Source organism: Euleptes europaea, chromosome 10, assembly GCF_029931775.1.
Source record: "Euleptes europaea isolate rEulEur1 chromosome 10, rEulEur1.hap1, whole genome shotgun sequence".
NCBI classification, from domain to species: Eukaryota; Metazoa; Chordata; class Lepidosauria; order Squamata; family Sphaerodactylidae; genus Euleptes; species Euleptes europaea.
The window spans coordinates 67,867,501-67,887,097 of NC_079321.1; the positions used below are offsets into that span (position 1 = coordinate 67,867,501).

The 19,597-nt window shown below is 41.3% G+C and overlaps 1 protein-coding gene across 1 annotated transcript in view; it reads right to left on the bottom strand.

Annotated features, from left to right (window-relative positions):
- Positions 1 to 1,084: 1,084 nt before the first annotated feature.
- The window catches only part of HS3ST5 (heparan sulfate-glucosamine 3-sulfotransferase 5), a 138,709-nt gene continuing 120,196 nt past the window's right edge, over positions 1,085 to 19,597 (bottom strand). The window contains exons 2-3 of the mRNA XM_056856666.1: positions 7,155 to 7,293; positions 1,085 to 2,246 (exon numbers count right to left, since the gene is read on the bottom strand). Coding sequence (XP_056712644.1) covers positions 1,316 to 2,246; positions 7,155 to 7,261 — 1,038 coding nt within the window. The 5' untranslated portion in view covers positions 7,262 to 7,293 and the 3' untranslated portion in view covers positions 1,085 to 1,315. The remainder of the gene's footprint in view (positions 2,247 to 7,154; positions 7,294 to 19,597) is intronic.

Genomic DNA, 19,597 nt, shown 5'->3' on the forward strand with positions numbered 1-19,597 from the left:
AGAAGCAGGTCCCCACAATTTTAGTAACGCTTATATCCAGACAAATGTAGTTCAGGATGCAGACTGTCTCCAACTGAAATCCGTTAACTAAATGAGACTGATTTGTTCCTTCCTTAAGTGACTGGCAGTGATAGTATTTTCAAGAATCCCCCTTCCTCCAGGCTGGCATAATTATATGGCCGTAGTGGTGTGCTCATGTACCATGCAGTACATCATATGAAAAGCTCTTATTACAATCACCATACACTTAAGTCTTCTGTCTTAATTTTCTGGTAGTACTTATGGGCCTGAAGGAAGACAATTTCCAGAAAAGCCCAAATTCCACCATGTTGATGACTACAAGAGCATTCAGCAAAGAAAAAAGAACACTCCAACTGCACATATAGCAATTTTAATCCATTCCATTTTTAAATACCACAATAAATTTAATTTTCACAATAAATTAAATAGCCATATTCAGTTTACAAAATAGAATTACTTAGTGTGAAACCAGTATTTACAAACAATATACATTATATACATCAGGTTTCTCTTTGTCAACATACAAGCATAGAAGGAAAAAAACTTTCTTTTTTGACATATGATTGACATGCTACAAGTGCCAAGATGATCCATACAATAAAAACAATAGTGCAAACTCACCACAGGAAATTTGAAACAATGTCGATTGCATGAGAGAATTTCTTTTCAAAAAATAGGAAAAGAATTCCAATAGAACAACTTAGGATAAATCTACATTGCCAACTTATATTGGCTTTATAGCATTTTAATGGTCACCATATTCCCAAAGAATCCTAGGATGGTGACAGTGCTCAAAATTCTCGGGGTCTAGTTCCAAACATTCCCTGGAAAGCAGGAACAACCAGTATAAGTCTGAAGTGCAGATCTACTCTTTTAAAGGGTCAATATTCTTCTAGCAATGTGTATCCATAATGACCTGAATAGAATTTTTGCAGTTAATGCTAAACTGATATTCTGCCTTCTCCCTTAAATATATTTGGTAGCAACATTTTACAGAGCAGAGTACTGACCCTTTGAACTGAATGGCTGAGTTTGTTTCTTTAAATGACATCTTCTCATTTAATCTTATAGCATAAAATGATGCAATTATGCACAGAGTAAATTTTATTATTATTCACTGCTCTGCATAAAAATTGATCCCATCATATATTTGGTCACACACTGCATATGTACAAGAATGCATGAAAAGGGGTTACTTTGATAGCTGTGTATATGAAAAGTGCATATTTTTACTCTAGTAGAGACACGGTTGCATATCTCTGGGTGCAACACACAGTGTTGTATGAAATTTACTTTAGGGCCAGTTAAAGGTCCTCCCTGTGATCTGGTAAAATTTCTGATTAAAAGGGTGAAAGAACTTGCGCAATTTGGTAATGACAGAGGAATCCACCTCTGGATGGATGCGTCCCTTGCTTCCCGCCAGGCACTTGTTAAAGACAATGTTAAATCGCAAGCAGTAAAACCCTCTGGTGGCATTGAAATATAAATTATATTGACTTATCCTTGGAGGAAGATTTAAGAACTTCTCTACCAGCTGGAGTTCTGGCAGTGGTTCTGTAATGAGACGATCACCATCAACAATATGAAACTGCTCAATGGGAAAATATTTTAACCACCTCTCCAGGTGTTTTGTGTAGATGCTGGTTCTTACTGCCTTGTATTTAGTGTTGACTTCACAGGTATTCGAATCAATTGCCAGTTTCTCAAATTTGTAGTAGGTTTTATTCTTCCGTTCCTTCCCTTCCAGCACCTGAGTGTAATCAGAAATAGCTCTTGTTGTGGGTTCCCTGACAATGATCAGTAATTTGATGGATGAGTTCATTTTATATATCCTTTCAGGTACCTCCTCTGTGATAAAGTATGCAGGACTTTTCTCAATTGTTATTTGATGAGGGTAAGAAAATGGCATTTTTTTCCTGTACCATTCAATGCCCTTGGCATAATTCTCATCATTATCGAAGAAGTGGATTTCTTGAGAAGCTTTGACCACTGCTGGGTGGAGATTCAGCATCTCCAATAGAGCTCGTGTGCCTCCTTTCCTCACCCCAATTATTATAGCCTTTGGGATCTGTTGGACCAAACTGTGAAGTCGAATTTGCTCCTTGCTGACATTGCCCTTCCGAAACTCATGTAGCAAACCACGTTTAAACTGTAGAGCTCGGAGTGGAATTTCATCTTGGCCATGGAGTCCAAACCGACCATCAATAGGGCAAATGGGCTGCAGTCTGTAATGATCAAAACAGATATTGAAAAAAGGAGGCAGAACACTAGTACAGGTTAATGTGAGATGATTCACACAACCCTGTTAGCATGGTAAGATATGGGTTCCTTGTGGTAAGAAGTGAAACAACAGCAAAATGGTTGCCTGCTTGCCCATATGTGAGCATAGAAAATAGGTCACCTTGTCACTCCATCATAAATCCCCCAAAGCCTTATATTAACCCACATTTGTGCTTCCAATAAAACAATCAGACAACTAGGGCCTTTCCACAGTCTCATTTTTCTCACTTCTAAGTTCCTGTTTCTTTGGGGGTTTTTTCCGGTTCTACTTTTTTTTTTTTTGCTCTCTCTAGTTGTCAATTCAATAGCACACAGATTTATGTCCAGAACTAACCCCCCCCCCCCAAAAAAAGAAACAGGAACTTACAAGTGAGGAAAACGAGAATGCGGGAAAGCCCCTACTTTGACATGGGTCGTTTATGCATGGGAGTTTTATTTGGGGTTCCATGCTCACTCAACCCATACTGTTCTCTTGTGGATTCCAAAATAGCCGTGCACCAGCAAAAGTCACTAAGCTCAAATCCAGAAGCCTCTCCCTGCCCCTTGAAACACTGCTTTGTAATTGGCTGTAGCATTTACTATGAGAGAAATGTCCAGTCCCCCGCCCTCTGTGGAAACCCAAGCTTCCCAAGCATTGTTTTAAAAATCCTTTCTTCTGTTCAGAAAGAACTCCGAGAAAGCAGGAAGCTGGAAGCATCTGAGTCCCTGCCCCTTGACACATTGCTTTGTAATTCGCTGTGGTGCTTACTGGGAGAAAAATATCACCACCCCAAGCTTCCGTGTCCCACACGCCCTGAATAGTGGCTTTATTACCCTGCACCGTGACCATCTCTTGAAATCAGATTTTTGATGACTCAAATAAAGGACACTTCACAGGAAGTCATTTGCCACCGAAAGAAATGTTTTCCATGCCTTATTTCTCTTGCATTTAAGTCATTTTCCTCAGTTTGGAAGCTAATTTTCATGGACATCATGCTATGTGCTCCAGATATGAATGGGGCCCTCAGATTTGGGGCACCAGCTTGCCAATCGGCTCTTTCTGCCAGTCCTCGGCCACACTGACCTTCTGAACCTGAAAACCAATTGAAAGTTCGGCTCACAAATGCCTGGAGGATGGGGACGACCCCTTTGCAGGCCCATAAAATTGGATCCCCTGTCCCAAATGTCACCAAACTTTGATTTCCATCAAGGACAGTCCCTTGCAGCTATGCTGCAAATTTGGTGACTCTACCTCCAAAAATGCCCCCACAGGAGCTTTGGGAAAAAATCCCCATAGACTATAATGGATCAGATTTTTTTTCAGGAAACCTGGAAATAAAGCTGAATACCCATTTACTGAAATAAGTATTAGGTTTATTTCAGGTTTACAAAAAAAAAAATTGGGTCCAATAAACCTGAACTCGAAATTTACCAAAACTTTTTTTCATAACCCTAGTTTAGAGTGGTTTTTTGATGGTACAAGAAGATGTAGATGGAGGTAGTAATCAGTACCCTCCTTTTTTTCTGAAAAACAAATGTGGTGGGTCTTCTAAACTTCTGGACTCCAAAGAGGGGCATCTTTGGGATAATAACTTGAGAAAGGTTGGTGGAAGCCACCATTGGTGCTTATTAGGTATTACTTTTTGTATTTTGAGTCTGGAAGAGAAATCAATGGCTACTGAGTCACCAGATACAATCAGAATGGAATTCACTAGTGAATAAAACTGTTTACAGCTTGTTGAAAACAACAACAAAAATGATAAACCCTTTTCACCATTAGCAATATTAAATAATAGGCCCTATGGGAATTCACTACTTTAGGAGTTCAAGGAGTCAAGTACTGTATCTGGATAATTTTATGACCATTTAATAAAATTGTAACTGTGCAAACGTAGATTGGTGATAAGGTTAATTAAACTTCATGCCTCAGGGCACAGGACAAATTCCTGCAGGAGTTAAGAGGGAATTTGCACTGCATATTGTATAATTGGTAGTAGCTATTTTGCACATGTTTCAAGTCTGAAGCTTTGCAGATAGTTGGTGGTACGGTGTTAGTGTAGGATTAAAATATTCTCAGCACATATAGGGCTTTCTTTATTGCTATCCATAAGGAAACTGCTATGAATGAAAAAACATTATACCAGCTGTGAAGCATCACTTTATTCATTGTTTTCTGAGAATCTATGTATGAAGGACAGTTCTGTATAATTCAAAAGCTTGCCTCCAGTAGCATTTTACAGACTATCTGGCGTGATAAAAGGAATTGTTATGTGCAGTTTGTTGCTACTTCTGTCAGAGGAATTAAGAGCCCAAGCTACAACTCAGACGCTTCGTGCAGCAGCACGGAGAGCTGTGATAGTCTTTTGGAATGCATGGACCAGCTGACATGCAGTAATTACCAAAACTGCTGTGACTGATGGGAAGAACAAGCAATCCCTGGCAAAGAGGCAAAGGCCTACGGCAGCCAGTTCTCTGGCCAGGATCTGTGGCACAGCAGCTGGACTGGCCAGTCTCCTAAATCCCACTGATATCAAATGTTTTCTTGGGCTCGGCTCCTTGTACTGGGTTGGATAAGGAGCAGGTTCCATCATCATACCCAACGCCCTTTTAAACATCATGTCTTAAGACTCCAGTTTAATATTTATGTGGCAAAAAGAAGTGTGACTGGTTTTTATACAATCAATTAACATTTATTACGATCAAAGGATCAGTCAGCATCAGTTTAACAGCACAATTTACATACTGATATACAATTAATATACATTCACTGGAGCCAGTGGCATCACTTCCATGGTAAAGGAGTAATTGAGAAATCTGGCATAAGCCAGGTGCTCTGAATACAGGCCCAGGCAAATGAAGGCCTAGTTTGTGTGGTCCTTCTCCTTAAAAAAAAAAAAAATTCTGCTAAAGAAATCAATTATCTTTTGGGTTATACATAGTGTAGTTCATTTGTTGCCCATTCATAGATTTCAGAAATAAAGATGTGTAAATATAGTCATCCTAACCCCACCCTACCTCCTGCACACATTTTTAGTTGTTTCTATTTTTTGGAGCTCAAAGAATTGTCACAAGAAAAAAAAATTGGGATAGTGTGCGGTTGAGTACTAACCCCTTCCCCCCAACTCTGCCGTACTTGGAGTCAGGAAGGAAACTTTACTCTGCTTGATAATGACAGAAACTGCTATATCTCCAATATTTGTTTATGTGTGAGAAAGAGCATGTTGAGTATGTTTGTGGTCTTGGTCAAAAGTGCAGATCTTTTACATCCACAGCTGCCCTATTGCTTGAAGTCCCCATTCCCAGACAGATCCTCTTTGTCCAGCATATTCAATTCCAGAAACTTGTGACAAATTATGTGTGTCTAAAGTGCCATCAGGGAATTCCAGAGTCGCTATGCAGAGGAAGGCACTGGCAAACCACCTCTATTAGTCTCTTACCTTGAAAATCCTACAGGGTCACCAGGAGTTGGCTGAGACTTTATGACACTTTATATGCACCAAGTGCTGTCAAGTTGCAGCCAACTTATGGCGATCCCAGCAAAGGACTTTCAAAGTCTGTAGAGTCTTCCTTAGTAGTCTCCCTTCCTAAGCACTGGCCTTGCTTAGCTTCCGAGATCTGAAGAGATGGGGCTATACCAGGCCGCTTTCACTCCCCATAACTATCGTATTTTTCGCCCCATAAGACACACTTTTTTCCTCCTCAAAAGTAAGGGGAAATGTCTGTGCGTCTTATGGAGTGAATGTGCGTCTTATGAACCCTAGCCTGGTCCGTCCGGGATTCCCAGAGCCGGGCGGAGGGACGCCCGCCCCTCCCGCCAGCCAGCTGGGCGCGCCGGAACGACACAAGCCAGCGTTCCCCTGCCGGCCAGCTGGGAGGCGGGCGGGGCACACAGAGCTGGGCGCGTCAGGACGGCGCGCTGGGAGGCGGGTGGGGCGCACAGAGCTGGGTGCGTGGGGACGGCCCGAGCCGGCGTTCCCCGCTCCGACAGCCAGCTGGGAGGCAGGCGGGGTGCACAGAGCTGGGTGCGTGGGGACGGCCCGAGCCGGCGTTCCCCGCCCCGACGGCCAGCTGAGAGGCGGGCAGGGCGCACAGAGCTGGGCGCGTTGGGACGGCGCGCTGGGAGGCGGGCGAGGCGCACAGAGCTGGGCGCGTTGGGACGGTGCGAGCCGGCGTTACACGCCCCGACGGCCAGCTGGGAGGCGGGCGGGCCGCACAGAGCCCGCTGGGCGCGTCGGGACGGCGGAGCCGGCATTCCCTGATCCGACGGCCATCTGGGGGGGGGGGGGCGTCTTATGATCAGGTGCGTCTTATGGAGCAAAAAATACGGTAATTAACATAGTTAAAATTCTCTAGCCTTGCAGCAATCTTTCATGTGCAATAGGATTCCAAACTTGACAAGCTAACTCTGCATGCTCATGCATAATGTTAACTACCACTGTAGCACATTAATTGCTCACTCATAAATTTCAGAAAGGAAGAAAGATAAATACATCATAACTGTTGAGACTAGAGGTCAGCCAGCCGATGCACACAGGCAAAAATGAGCTACCATAATGACATTGTTACTGTATTCTGCTTTAGTTTCCTTCTGAAAACAACTGGCAAGGCACACAGAATACAGAAATGCATTCACTTGGGCAAGCTGCAGCGCTTTCAGTTTATCCATGTCCTTCCCCACTCTTTAACAGAAAGGAAATAACAATGAAAATCAATACTACAGCAGATTGTCTTTTTGGACTTTAATAGTAAGATAAAGTGCTGGAACCTTTTCAATTATTTCCAGCAGCTAGGAGGAAGTCATGGGTAGGGGGAGCCCCAACTAAAGCCACTTGTAATTTTGGATGTTACCCATATGTCCTTCTTTAATGACTTACCTATCCAAGCTCCCAACTCTGGCAACTAGATATAGGAGACTTCCAATAGCAAGGCTGCCCAGCACAAGGAGCTTCTGTCTCAGCAACGCCTGCTGTTTGAATAGCATGGCCCTCCATCAATCTTCAGGACTTCTTCAGTCTGCAGAGACCAGAATATATAAACCACTCATGTTTATTAACAGGCAGTCTATCAGTTCCTACAAGTGATTAACCCAAACTTGTGTCTAATGAAGAAAAGCCTCCCCCCTCTTTTCTTGCACCCTTGCTCACAAGAAAAGCAAAGAAGCCTCTCCACATGGTGTAAAATTCTGAGTGTAATTGGTAGTGGCAATTTCCAGTACAACCAGATCCAAGGGATCTGAGTAAGGCTGCAGTACAGAAACAGTAGTGGTGATTATAGTTTCAGCAAGGTAGCCATGCTGGTCTGCAGTAAAAGAGGCAGATTCATGTCCAGTAACACTGTAGAGACCAACACGATTTCGGGGAATAAGCTTTCAAGAGTCAAAGCTCTCTATGCAATAAATCTGATCAAGGGAACTTTGAAAGCTTATACCCTGAAAGTCTTGTTGGTCTCTAAGGGGATAATACAGCTACATATAATACATAGTTCTGCCCACAGTTGTGGAAGCATCAGAATTTTCACTGCATTTGCACTGAAAAAAAGAAAATATACTAATATAAAATATGTGTAGCTATTGTAATGCTAAATATTATTCCAATTAAACTCTTTATGAAAAGATGTGGGAAATTACAGTGGTTACAATCTGAAGTAAATATCGTTACATGTTGAGCTTCAACACAAATTAAAGCATTCCAGTATTGGAAGAGTCACTTCTGAATGTGATCTGTTAAGAAGTTCAAATAAATTCTCTGCCCCACTTACGTATGTGTGTGTGAGAGAGAGAGCAAACATTCAATCATGTCTGCAGACTTTGACATAAACAGGTTGAAGCAATTTAGATTCCACTAGAGTTCTTTCTTTACTGTCTGCTACACTTCACAGCTTAAAAAATGTGGATTTGTAACATCTTTGAAAAATGTTCATTTTTAAAGTGAGAGTATAAACAAATGTAAGAACACTATAAGGTCACACAGTACCATACCAATAGCCCCTTTTATGTTTGAAAATAAGACACAAACTTTTTGCCCCAAATATTTGCAAATAAATCCCTTTAAAAAGAATAATATTCCTGCTACTCCATTCCCATCATAGTATCATAGAGTTGGAAGGGACCACAAGGGTCATCTAGTCCAACCCCCTGCACAAGGCAGGAAACTCACAATTACCTCCTCCCCACACCCCCAGTGACCAGAAGATGGCCAAAACAAAGTCAAAAACCAGAACCCTCCAGGATCCCTGGCCAATTGGGCCTGGAGGAAAATTGCTTTCTGACCCCAAAGTGGCGATCGGCACTACCCTGGGCATGAAAGAAAGGGCCACGAGAGCCAAACACTGATGCAAACCTTTATGCCCTCCCTCTCATGATCTGTCTAAGGTCACAGAATCAGCATTGCAAATCAGTCTGAAACGATTTAAATTCTGTATCAAATAATCCCTGTACAATCACATCAAAATAGTTTATACAAACAATATAAAGTGTAGTTTTAAAAGAAGAAGAAGAAGAGCTGGTTTTTATATGCCGACTTTCTCTACCACTTAAGGGAGACTCAAACCGGCTTACAATCACTTTCTCTTCCCCTCCCCACAACAGACACCCTGTGAGGTAGGTGGGGCTGAGAGAGCTCTAACAGAGCTGTAACTTCCCCAAGGTCACGCAGCTGGCTTCATGTGTAGGAGTGGGGAAACAAACCCAGTTCACCAGAGTAGCCTCTACCACTCATGTGGAGGAGTGGGGAAGCAAACCCGGTTCTCCAAATCAGACTCCCCCCCTCCAAACCACCGCTCTTCACCACCGCACCACGCTGGCCTTTGAAATTCGGACACCTTTGCAATTCTGGCACAAGGTGGTGGGAGCAACCACAAAATGGTTTCTGCAGGAGGTGGAGACAACCAACAATGGCTGCTACAGGAGGCAGAGCTAAGCCCAAAACGGCAGGGAGCGAGGTTACGCATAACACTAACCATTACTCTTCAGGCTTTCAGTCAGAAGCTCTGTTAAACAGGATAGTTTTTAAAATGAACATTTTGTTTAAACAATTTATTTTGCATACACACAGTTTACCTTCAGTCATGCCGTGAAGTTTATTGTGTTGGGGTGGCAACATTTTTAAAAATCTGCACAACCAATCAGCTCTCCACTGGCCAAAGAGAAGCCCGGTTGGGAAAAGACCTGCCCATTTCTAAAAATACCTGGTGGGTGCCAGGAACAGTAGTCCATGGGTCCAGCCAAGGGACCCCTATTTTAAAGTACAGTGTGCTAAAGACACTGAACAGTGTTTTATAGGCAATTATACAGATATAGCAAAAGAAATATGAGGAAATGTATCCAGATTCTGCTGCACACACGCAGGCTCCAATTTCAAAACCTGTTAGAGAGCATCGGATTGGACCCATAGATATCAAAAACCTAGAAAGGCCTCATTAGGGAACGATGGGAATTTCTCAGAAAATCTAGGAAAAGAGGAAGACCCAACAAGAGATGGATTGACTCAATAAAGGAAGCCACAGCCTTCAATTTGCAAGATCTGAGCAAGGCTGTCCAAGACAGGACATTCTGGAGGACTTTCATTCATAGGGTCGCCGTGAGTCGGAAGCGACTTGACGGCACTTAACACACACACACACACATTTTCTCATGCTTGCTATCCTACATTTCATGTGCATCTTGATTAGGTTGGGAAATAAGGCTGCAGGGTCTGTGTGGTTTTCCACATATAGCTAGTGTTGCCAGCTGCAGGTTGGGAAATACCTGGAGATTTTAGGGGTGGAGCCATAGAGTCCAATTGCCAAAGCAGCCATTTCCCCCAGGGGAATTGATCTCTGTCGCCTGGAGATCAGTCGTAATAGCGGGAGATCTCCAGACACCATCTGGAAATTGGCAACCCTATATATTGTTGTGTTTGATTGATAGTGCTAAAGGGAAATGAACCTAGGGCAGTGGGTATGGTTGGAAGACACATAAACAAAGCTGCTCTAGTTCTGATCTGTGCCTGAATGTCTTCCATAATGGAAGAAAGGCAAGATATAAATGTACTAAATAAAAACAAACAACTAATTTTTCCAAAATCCTTTTGTGTCCTTATTTACATCTTTCAAAGTACTTTACAGTCCCATGGAACACTGATAGATTCTTATTTTTGTTTCAGTATGCAAGTTCTAAAATATGAGAAAAAAACAAGTTTCATAGGAAAGTTGGCCCATTTTTCAGGGCATTATTTACCCGAGGGAGGTTCTGATGTAGGGTTGCCAACCTCCAGGTACTAGCTAGAGATCTCCTGCTATTACAACTGATCTCCAGCTGATAAGAGATCAGTTCACCTGGAAAAAAAATAGCTAATTTGGCAATACAAATGGCATTGAAGTCCCTCTCCTCCCCAAATCCCGCACTCTTCAAGCTCCACCCCAAAAACCTCCCACTGGTGGCGAAGAAGGACCTGGCATCCCTATTCTGATGACATTTTCCCTTGACTTACCCATGCCATTCATCCCTACAAAGACTGAAAGCCAGTTCATATTTTTCCATCTGCCATTGCCAACATGGGCTCTGGCTCATGAAAGTTTATGCCAAAATAAATTTGATAGCCCTTAAGGTGCCACAAGACTCTTTGTTGTTTTGGCTGTAATGGACTAACACAGATCCCCCCCCCCCCGGGATTCATTTACTATGGTAGAGATATAGTTGCTCTCAAAAACCTCTTTCCCGTTGCTGGTGTTCCATGAGGCTGCTCTACTTATGCCCCAAGGGATTATCATTTGAAGGAATAATCCCATGAATTATATTTGCTGCTAACCCTGGCATTAAATTTTGCTATGTGATAGCTCTGGTCTGTGTGGTAAGACTAGAATATCCATCAAGCATCTCTGCTGATTCCCTATGTGGAAATGGGTTTTGCCATGTTATGCTTCGTTTCAGTGTAATGTATGAATCAGCTCTGAGAACCCTGAGTGATCAAGAACCATTATTGTAAATACAGATATTGACAAAAAGACAAAAGGAAGATTCATGGGCCATGGGCACTAGTGTAGTCCCCCAGTGGCTAATTACCTGTACAAATTGTGACTAAAATTGTATACTACAATTGTTTTGTGTGTCAGTATTCTAGAGAGGGCAGTGAGTGATTTAAAATCTTCTCAAAACAAGAATTGGTATTCAAGGAAAAGAAAAAAATGCACACCCCTAATTAATACTACAGACAAGTCTTTGTTATTAACTAGTGCAGGATGGTATTTTATCAGGGCCCTTACACAAAGGTGTTTTGCCCTCCTTTTACATCAGACTTCCTGGTAACATGTCTAATATAAGAGGAGTTCATTATACATCAGAAGCAAGAAACTATACGAGCATGAAAAGAGAAAAGGACTACCCAGGGCAGATTCCTGAGACACTGCATGAATTATCTGCAACTATCTTCATGGCGCAGAAGTTGGGAAAATTCCCACACCTGAGCTCCTCTTTTCTTATTAAGGTGATAAATCTGAAGAACCATCATAAACTGCTGTGTAAGAAGAAGGCACCGAGGAAAGGCACGATGAACTATGAAATAATAATTTATCAGTCCCAGATGGTATTCTCCTAAAAACTGTCAAATAAGAAATTACAGAACTACTGGTGTACTTATTCAAGACCTCAAATTAGATCAGAAGATTAGCAAATACCCACAACACCAGAGGACTTTTTCTTCAATCAGAGGTTTCATATGGGGGAAAAAAACTGCAGACTAGTTAATATAAAAGCAGATTGGGAAGATTATGGAAAGATGTGATATGATGTTTCAAAGTAGGGGTCCCCAACCCAGCAACTGTGAGGTTTTTATTTATTTACTTTATTTATATGGTGCCTTTCTTTCCAACGGGAACCCAAAGCAGTTTACATAGTTCTGCGTTCCTTCTTTTTATCCTCTCAACAACATTGTGAGGTAGGTTAGGCTGAAAATGTGTGACTGGCCCAAGGTCACCCAGCAAGGTTTCCATGGCAGAGTGGGATTTGATCCTGGGTTTCCCAGTTCTTAATTGAACCCTTGAACCACTATACCACACTGGTACTCATAAAATAACATTGTAACCATGGCATCTGCCACCACAGTGTTGATTTTATTCTCTTCCACAGTGTATTTTATTTAATCATCTCCCATATCCCCTACACTTGAGCTTCCTCTGTGTGTGTGGCTCCACCTCCCATGTCAGCCTTTTTGTTGTTGGCTCCACCTTCTGAAGCAGCCATTGTGTGGTTGTGCCCACCACAGGCTCAAAAAGGTTGGAGACACCTGTGTTAGAGGGTTAGTAAAGGAGGGCTGAACAGAATAATGATTTCTCAGAATATGCTGGTCAATGACTGAATTTAATAAATTTGCTGACTTCTCAGAATCGTCTTGGAGCTCATGGGCTCAGCATTCTGTACCTAGTTCCTTCCTTTTGGTTCAGTGGTTCTTTTTAAATATTAAACTCATTCATACCTTGCTTTTTACCTAGGCCAGAGACACAAGTTGTTTTACAAGATAAAAATCTAATAATTTATTGCAATAAAACCAGCAATAAAATTCATGTCACGTCACAAAGCCAGGAGTACACTAAAGCCTTTCACAACTTTTAAAAACTTGCACTTAAATCCCAGTAGCTGGAGAGGGGTGGGGTAGTGACCTTTTTGAGAGAGAAATGCTGAGGATGGCTACCACAATTAGTTAAAGGCAGAACAAAATAAGTTTTATCTTCGCCACCACCACCCTGTGAGGTGAGAGAGAGAGTCCTGCCCAAGATCAGCCAGTGACGTTCAATGGCAAAGTAGGGAGACAGACCTGGATCTCCCACAACCAAAGCCAATTCTCTAACCACTATTACAGCATCACTACTGCTCTCTTGTAGAAAGGATAACAAATGGTAAGAATAAACTGACTATTTTGATCATGAGAAAACAGAAGCAAGTTGTGGAGACTGTTTTAATGTATTCATAGATGACATAACTTGGATAACAGGAACTTATTCCATCTGCAAATGATATAGAGTTTTTTACATACAAGTAGCATCAATGTAAAAATGCAAAATGGTTGTGCAAACGTAAATGGTTGTGTAAACACTAAACAATGGCAGCTGAGTATCTATAGTCTTGTATATAGATAAAGGCTATCTTAACAATGGATTATTTCACAGCTTCTAGGTTTTAATATCTTATATTGGCAGACTGCCGCAGGATAACCCATACTTGTTAACACTATTAACTGTGATTAACAGAACATAAAACTGTGGAAGTCTAGGTGTCCATTTATGAATCTCCAGCAGCTATATTACAATACTGAATACTCGGTAGCATAATAATTAATAATCCTAATAATAATATAGCATATCAGAAAATTGTTCTAACTATGTAATAGTCTAATGTTGCATTATGTGTTTAAAAGCCCATTCCTGGGCTGTCAGCGACCGGGGACGGTGGGGAGGAGGCGCTGCTGCGGCGCCTCCTAACCCATTTCCCGGGCACCGAAAACATAAAGGCTTTTAAAATTTTAAATGGGGATTTCTGTCCCATGGAGAACAGCAAGGCTGTGCCTGGTAAAAAGTAGGTGCAGAACTTCTCGCTGCCAGTGTGCCGGGCTGAAAGGAGTCAGCCTCCCCCCGGCACACCCTGGGAATGCCCCCAGGGACACTGGAATGCCCACCGGAATGTCGGCATGGGACTTTACACCAGTGGGATCCCGGCGGAAGGCCCCATCAGCATCCTGGGGTGGCACTGCCATGGCAGTGCCAGGAAACTGGTGTCCGGGCCTTTCCGCCAGCGTTGGGTGTAAGTAGCCCCGACGCCAGTGTGAGGGATCCCAACACCAGCACAGCCTCTTCCTGGCCTCCTGAGGACTTTCCTCAGAAATCAGGAATGCACTGTTAGTCTCTAGAAGCAGTTACACAGAGAAACTTGCTAACTCTCCTCACTGGTTTTGGCTAAATTTGGACGTATGTGTTCAATATGTTTAAGACACTTGTTTAAAATGTAGGGATGCTCAGAGTGCATTTTCCACTGTTCCACTGTTCCATTATCATGTCCCTACACACAGCGGGGAAGCTATTACATTAAGATGCATATTGGCATAGGCAGACATGTACACATTTTTAGATCACACTGAAGTAAGTCAGAACAATCACTGACTTTTCATGACAGAATTATGATGTGGATAAATATCATTATAAAGATTTTACACTATGAAATGAAAGTGTCACCATTTTTAGAAATGAAATAGTGATTAATATTGCAGCAAACAGGTATCATTACAAAGCATTATTAGTACAGAATTCTTGCAACCAGTAGGGGTCACATGTTGACCAATGTATACTGGCAATACATATATAGTACAGAAAGCTACTCCAGTACATTTGCAACACTGTGAACTACAAAATGAGTTAGGTTCCATAGATTTCAGAAATCTTTCTCCTATCAAACTGACGAATTTAAAGAAAGGATATGATGCGTCACAATTGCAAAGAAATATTTCTTGTAAAAATATAGTGACTGTGCCTATGTATATAATATAGCGTATTAATAAACATTTTCCCCTGCAAAACAAACAAAACCCAAAATGAGTTAGGTTCCTTTGCATGACAGAACTTGTGTGAAAACTGGTTGGATTGGGGTTTTGAATAAGAGTTATCTTTCTAAAGAGACAGCACTTCATTCTATAGTTTGTGACTCAATCATAAACATCCTATCAGCCATGTATGGTGGCTGACTCGGCCTTTAGCAATCCTCACTGATCGGGTTTTGAAGATTCAGGCAGGCAAGCCCAAGTCCTACATGGTTTGTGCCTTGTGTTCAACTTCTTATATAACCAAATACAGAACAAATCCTCTGAAGAGGCTTCCATACTTAGGACCTTGCAAGTGTTTCTTTGGGAAATCAGCTGAAAAGGGCAATATTTTGATTCCCATGAAATAAAAGCTAAGAGATTTGGAAGAGTTCAATATATTATTTATTTATTTACAAAATGCATATACTGACTCTCCAAATATTTGCTCAAGGCAGCTCTCAAAGTAAAACATGACACAACTGTAATATTTACAAGCCATTCAAAACCCAACCAGAGCACAAAAAACAGCATAAATCATTTAGCAGTTTAAAATGATCCTCCTAAAATGGTCCTCAAGCTAAAATACCAAACCTTTTAGTTAACAGCCTGGCATGCTAAAGGTGCAGTGCCACAACTGAAGAAGCCCTGTCTCTTATGGTCCCCAGCCTTACCTCTATAGGCAGGAGCACAGATAGCAAGGCTGTGAAAAGGGTCTTGACTGGCAGCCTGGATATATACAATAGCACCAGTTTGGGCCGGTCTAGTACTTTTACTCCCAATAGGCAACTCACTGCCCTGAAAACAGTTGTGCAACCTGCTGGTTTCCTTCTGAAAATATAAGCTCATAAGTCCATGGATACAAACAAGGATAGTTGTCTATACTTCAAGAGTGTTGTGCTGTAGTGAACTGTTGACATCCTAAACTCACAGGTGGGTATAATTGACTCTGTACAGGGGTAACACGTTGTTGTTGTTACCCCCAAGTCTGTATGGTTCAGTTTTACTTACTCATCTGGTGCTGAATTTTGACGGACACTGTCAAACAAGTAGAACTGACTGTACAAAGAATAATAGAACATATGGACATGTCACGGTTCATAGAATCAGGAAGACAGAAGGCCTCAGAATAATTAAAACTTAAGAGCTGTTTCAATCTCACTGGCCTCCTATTAGAGCATAGATAAATAGATAGTTATGCTGAAATTCAATAAAACATGAAAACACTGAAAGTCAGTAAAACTTGAAAATGTTAATGTGTTATGCAAGCAGCTGAGGAGGAAACTGACAGCAAAATCATTCATGTTGGAAATGTGCTTTAAATCTACATTACAGCTACAATTGCACTAACTGTGAAGACCTGGCCAGTCAGCCTAGAAATAGCACTCATATAGGAAGGGATAAAACAGAAATGCCCAAATTTGCCACGTGCACAAACATGTTTAGCAGGAAAGCAAATTGGGATTCTCAACAATGCATCAGTAATATAAACAAACTGCCTCTTTATAGGATCAATATTGTACTAGAATAAAAATAATGTTGGAGAGTAATGCAGGCATATCACAATGTGCAGGTGCATAACAAAAGAGCACTCACAGAAGAACCAGCTTGCAATAATGGAGGTATGCAGGGGGAAAACAGATAGTACAGGAGAAGGCTTGTTGTACAGCAAAGCCACGTGCACAATGCAGATGAACAAAGCTTGGTAAAACAGCAGCAAGGCTTTGGGACTCACCCAGTTTCTTAGACTATACACAGATAAGTCAACATTATGAGAAGTATACTCCACTGAGTGTGTGTGTGTGTAGGAAGAATCAGGTTATTTTACTTTCTTAAGCAACCAAGCAAGAGTGCATTTTAGTGAACATTTCAAAATATGAGATTCAGAATACTGTTTTCTGTCTGGTGCCTTCACTTGTCACAGGCTACAATGTGGTGCTTAAAAATGATATGACAGCAGGATCAATTAAGGTACAGAAGTGTTATCTGACTGTATTTTAACTCCTCCCCCCTCCCAAGCTTTTAAAAAATTTGGGCCCTTAGAACAATTGCAGAAATAGCAAAGTAGTATCTATGCGACTATTTGGGGCAGCACATTATGGTCTCAAGGTTCTGGTCCATACTAATTAAAACTTCAGTCCAATGAAGCAAGCAAGAGAAGCTGATTTAGGTTAACTAGCTTGAAACATCAAGGAGACAAAAAGGGAACGGATTTTGTTGGTAGCTTAATGCAGGCAAGGAGATAACACAAGGTAAAGTTCTTAATGTCAGGTTTTATTCTTCTATCCCTCTTACTAACCCTTGCCCTACTTTCTCCTCCATCTTTCTTTTTTCTCCTACTCTCCTTTCTCTTTCAGTATAGAGGGGGTTAGTCTGCCTAGCAACACGCTATGGTCTCCATAATGGAATACACTTCTAAATATCATCAATGAAATAACTTGCAAAATTAAAACATAACCCCCTCCCCATTCTTTAAAATAAACTAAAAAGGAATCGGTAACCCGAATCAAAGGTCAGTTACAAAATTCTCAGTCTTTTTAGGCTGTCTTTGTCTTGTGTTCCTTCTTGTTAGTGAAGCAACAAAAGAAGGAGTGGGTGGTAGAATAAACTCTGGTATTTTGTGTTATTCTTCTTCAGCAATCAGGTTTTCTAATACAAAAGAAGAGTCAGCATCCTCTTCATGTGCTTCCTGCTGGACCTTGGACAATGTTGAGATGTTCCATTTTTTATTTTGTCCTTGAGGACAGCAGAACCCCCTTGGATGCCTGTTATCTGCAATGAGCTTGATTATCTGAACTGATCCTTTCTGTCCCTGTATGGTAGTTGGACATAAACTAAGTATCCAATTTTAAACTTGTGATCAACGTACTGATTATACTTACCTTGTTTATTTCTTAACATGTTCAGAAAGAGCTGTATCAGGTGATTTGCAGAAAAAGAAGAGTCTTGAGCTAGTAGTTAATTGCATTAGCCTTCAATTCTCTCAGCAATTCAAAGGGTGTTAACTTATCATGAGTATGGAATAGTCCTGTAAGCAAACAGCGTTTCCTGAAAAGCTGCTGGCTGTGGTTTTCTTTGCTTCCTGGCAAGCTGTAGATACTCTTACTAATCTGTTCATCCTTTCAGCAAGGCCACTTGCTCTTGGGTGATGTAAATAGTTTTGCATATACTAACATTGGTATGAAGATACATTTGTATTTCAGCAGAGATTAGTTGTACCCCATTATGAAAAGATTGAAGTTTGTCCTTGTCTGGTTCTGGTGCTTCTTGAATGACTTTTACTACATCTGATTTTGGCAGTATGTCCTTCTGTGACACAATATGTCCTAGGTAAGTCACAGAGTCTGACCAAAATTGGCATTTATCATTGCTGATGGTAAGTCCATGTTGCTGAAGCTTTTCTATAACTCCTTTAAGAACAGCATTATGTTCAGACTGATCTCTGCCATATACCAGAAAGTCATCTTGGAAGTATGCAACACTTCTGGTATATCCAAATATTGCATGCATCATTCTTTGGAAAACAGATGCTGTGGAAGTCAACCCAAAAGGCATCCATTTATATTGGAAAAAGCCTTCTGATGTGATGTGTATACTAATGGGGTTCTTCTACTAAAGGAATCTGGCAGTAAGCAGAGGATAAATCCACAGTGGTAAAGACCTGGGCATCTTGGAGAGTGAGCATTTTGTAGATACTGGGCAGAGGTCTCTCAAGCCCACACACATACAAATTGATCCATTGGCCTTCCTGACTTAACCAATAAGAGAAACCCACTCTGAGGAATCAACAGGTTCAAGTGTATCAGCTTTGCACTATTAAATAATCTCTTCCTTGAGTGGTTGTCTATTTCTTACTTTATGCTGTACTGGTTTAGCATTTTCTTTAAGCTTAATCTTGTACTTGAACTTTCTGGACATCCCAAGATTATCAGTGAATATCAATGTGTGAACTTTCCATAGTTTGTAGGGCAGAATAATAAGATTCCAGAATAATGTGGAGATCTCTCTGATGACTCCAGCCTAGTATGGAAACTCCTTTTAGGGTTACATATACCTTTCCATGAGCCTTACAACTTTGTACTGAAGATTAGCACTAAATATACCTTTGATAGAAGTGGGTGATTCACCATAACCTCCTGAGCATATATCTGAAGAGTGCAGTAATGGGCAATTAGCAGCAAGTAGCACTGAGTACGAGGAATATGGGAACCCAGATTCTACTAGCATCTTGATCTCATGGTCATTTACTCACACCAGACAATATGGAGAAGGATAAGCTTGGGTTACATGAAAACTTGGTCAGAAGGATTACTGTACCCATTCTCCTCAGTGGCAATTTATGAGACACTGTTAACTGTAGACTTACTGATTATAGAAAAATATCCTTTTATTGCACGTCTTGCATGTTGCTACCTTTGCAGGACACCCTGAAGGGGGGATAAAAAACGTTGTGGCTAGGACTGTCACACCAGAAGCAATGATAGGTACACTGTGGTTGCAAAGGAGATATATTATCTGGTGTTTTCTCTGAAGATACGTTGCTAACATTTCTGTTCTGAACAGCCTGAACGTCCACTGATTCAGGGTTACTTATCAGGAGGACAATGATTTCACATGGTGGAGAGCACTTTCTACCCTTCGGGCAATTTCTATGGATTTTGCCAAAATCAGGCAGGCCCTTTGTCATAAGAAGTTTTTCTTGGATTTTAGAATTATTTGTCTTCATGACCAACCTTGTACCCCCCCTTCCTAATCTAAGGCCTAGAGAGACCCTGGGG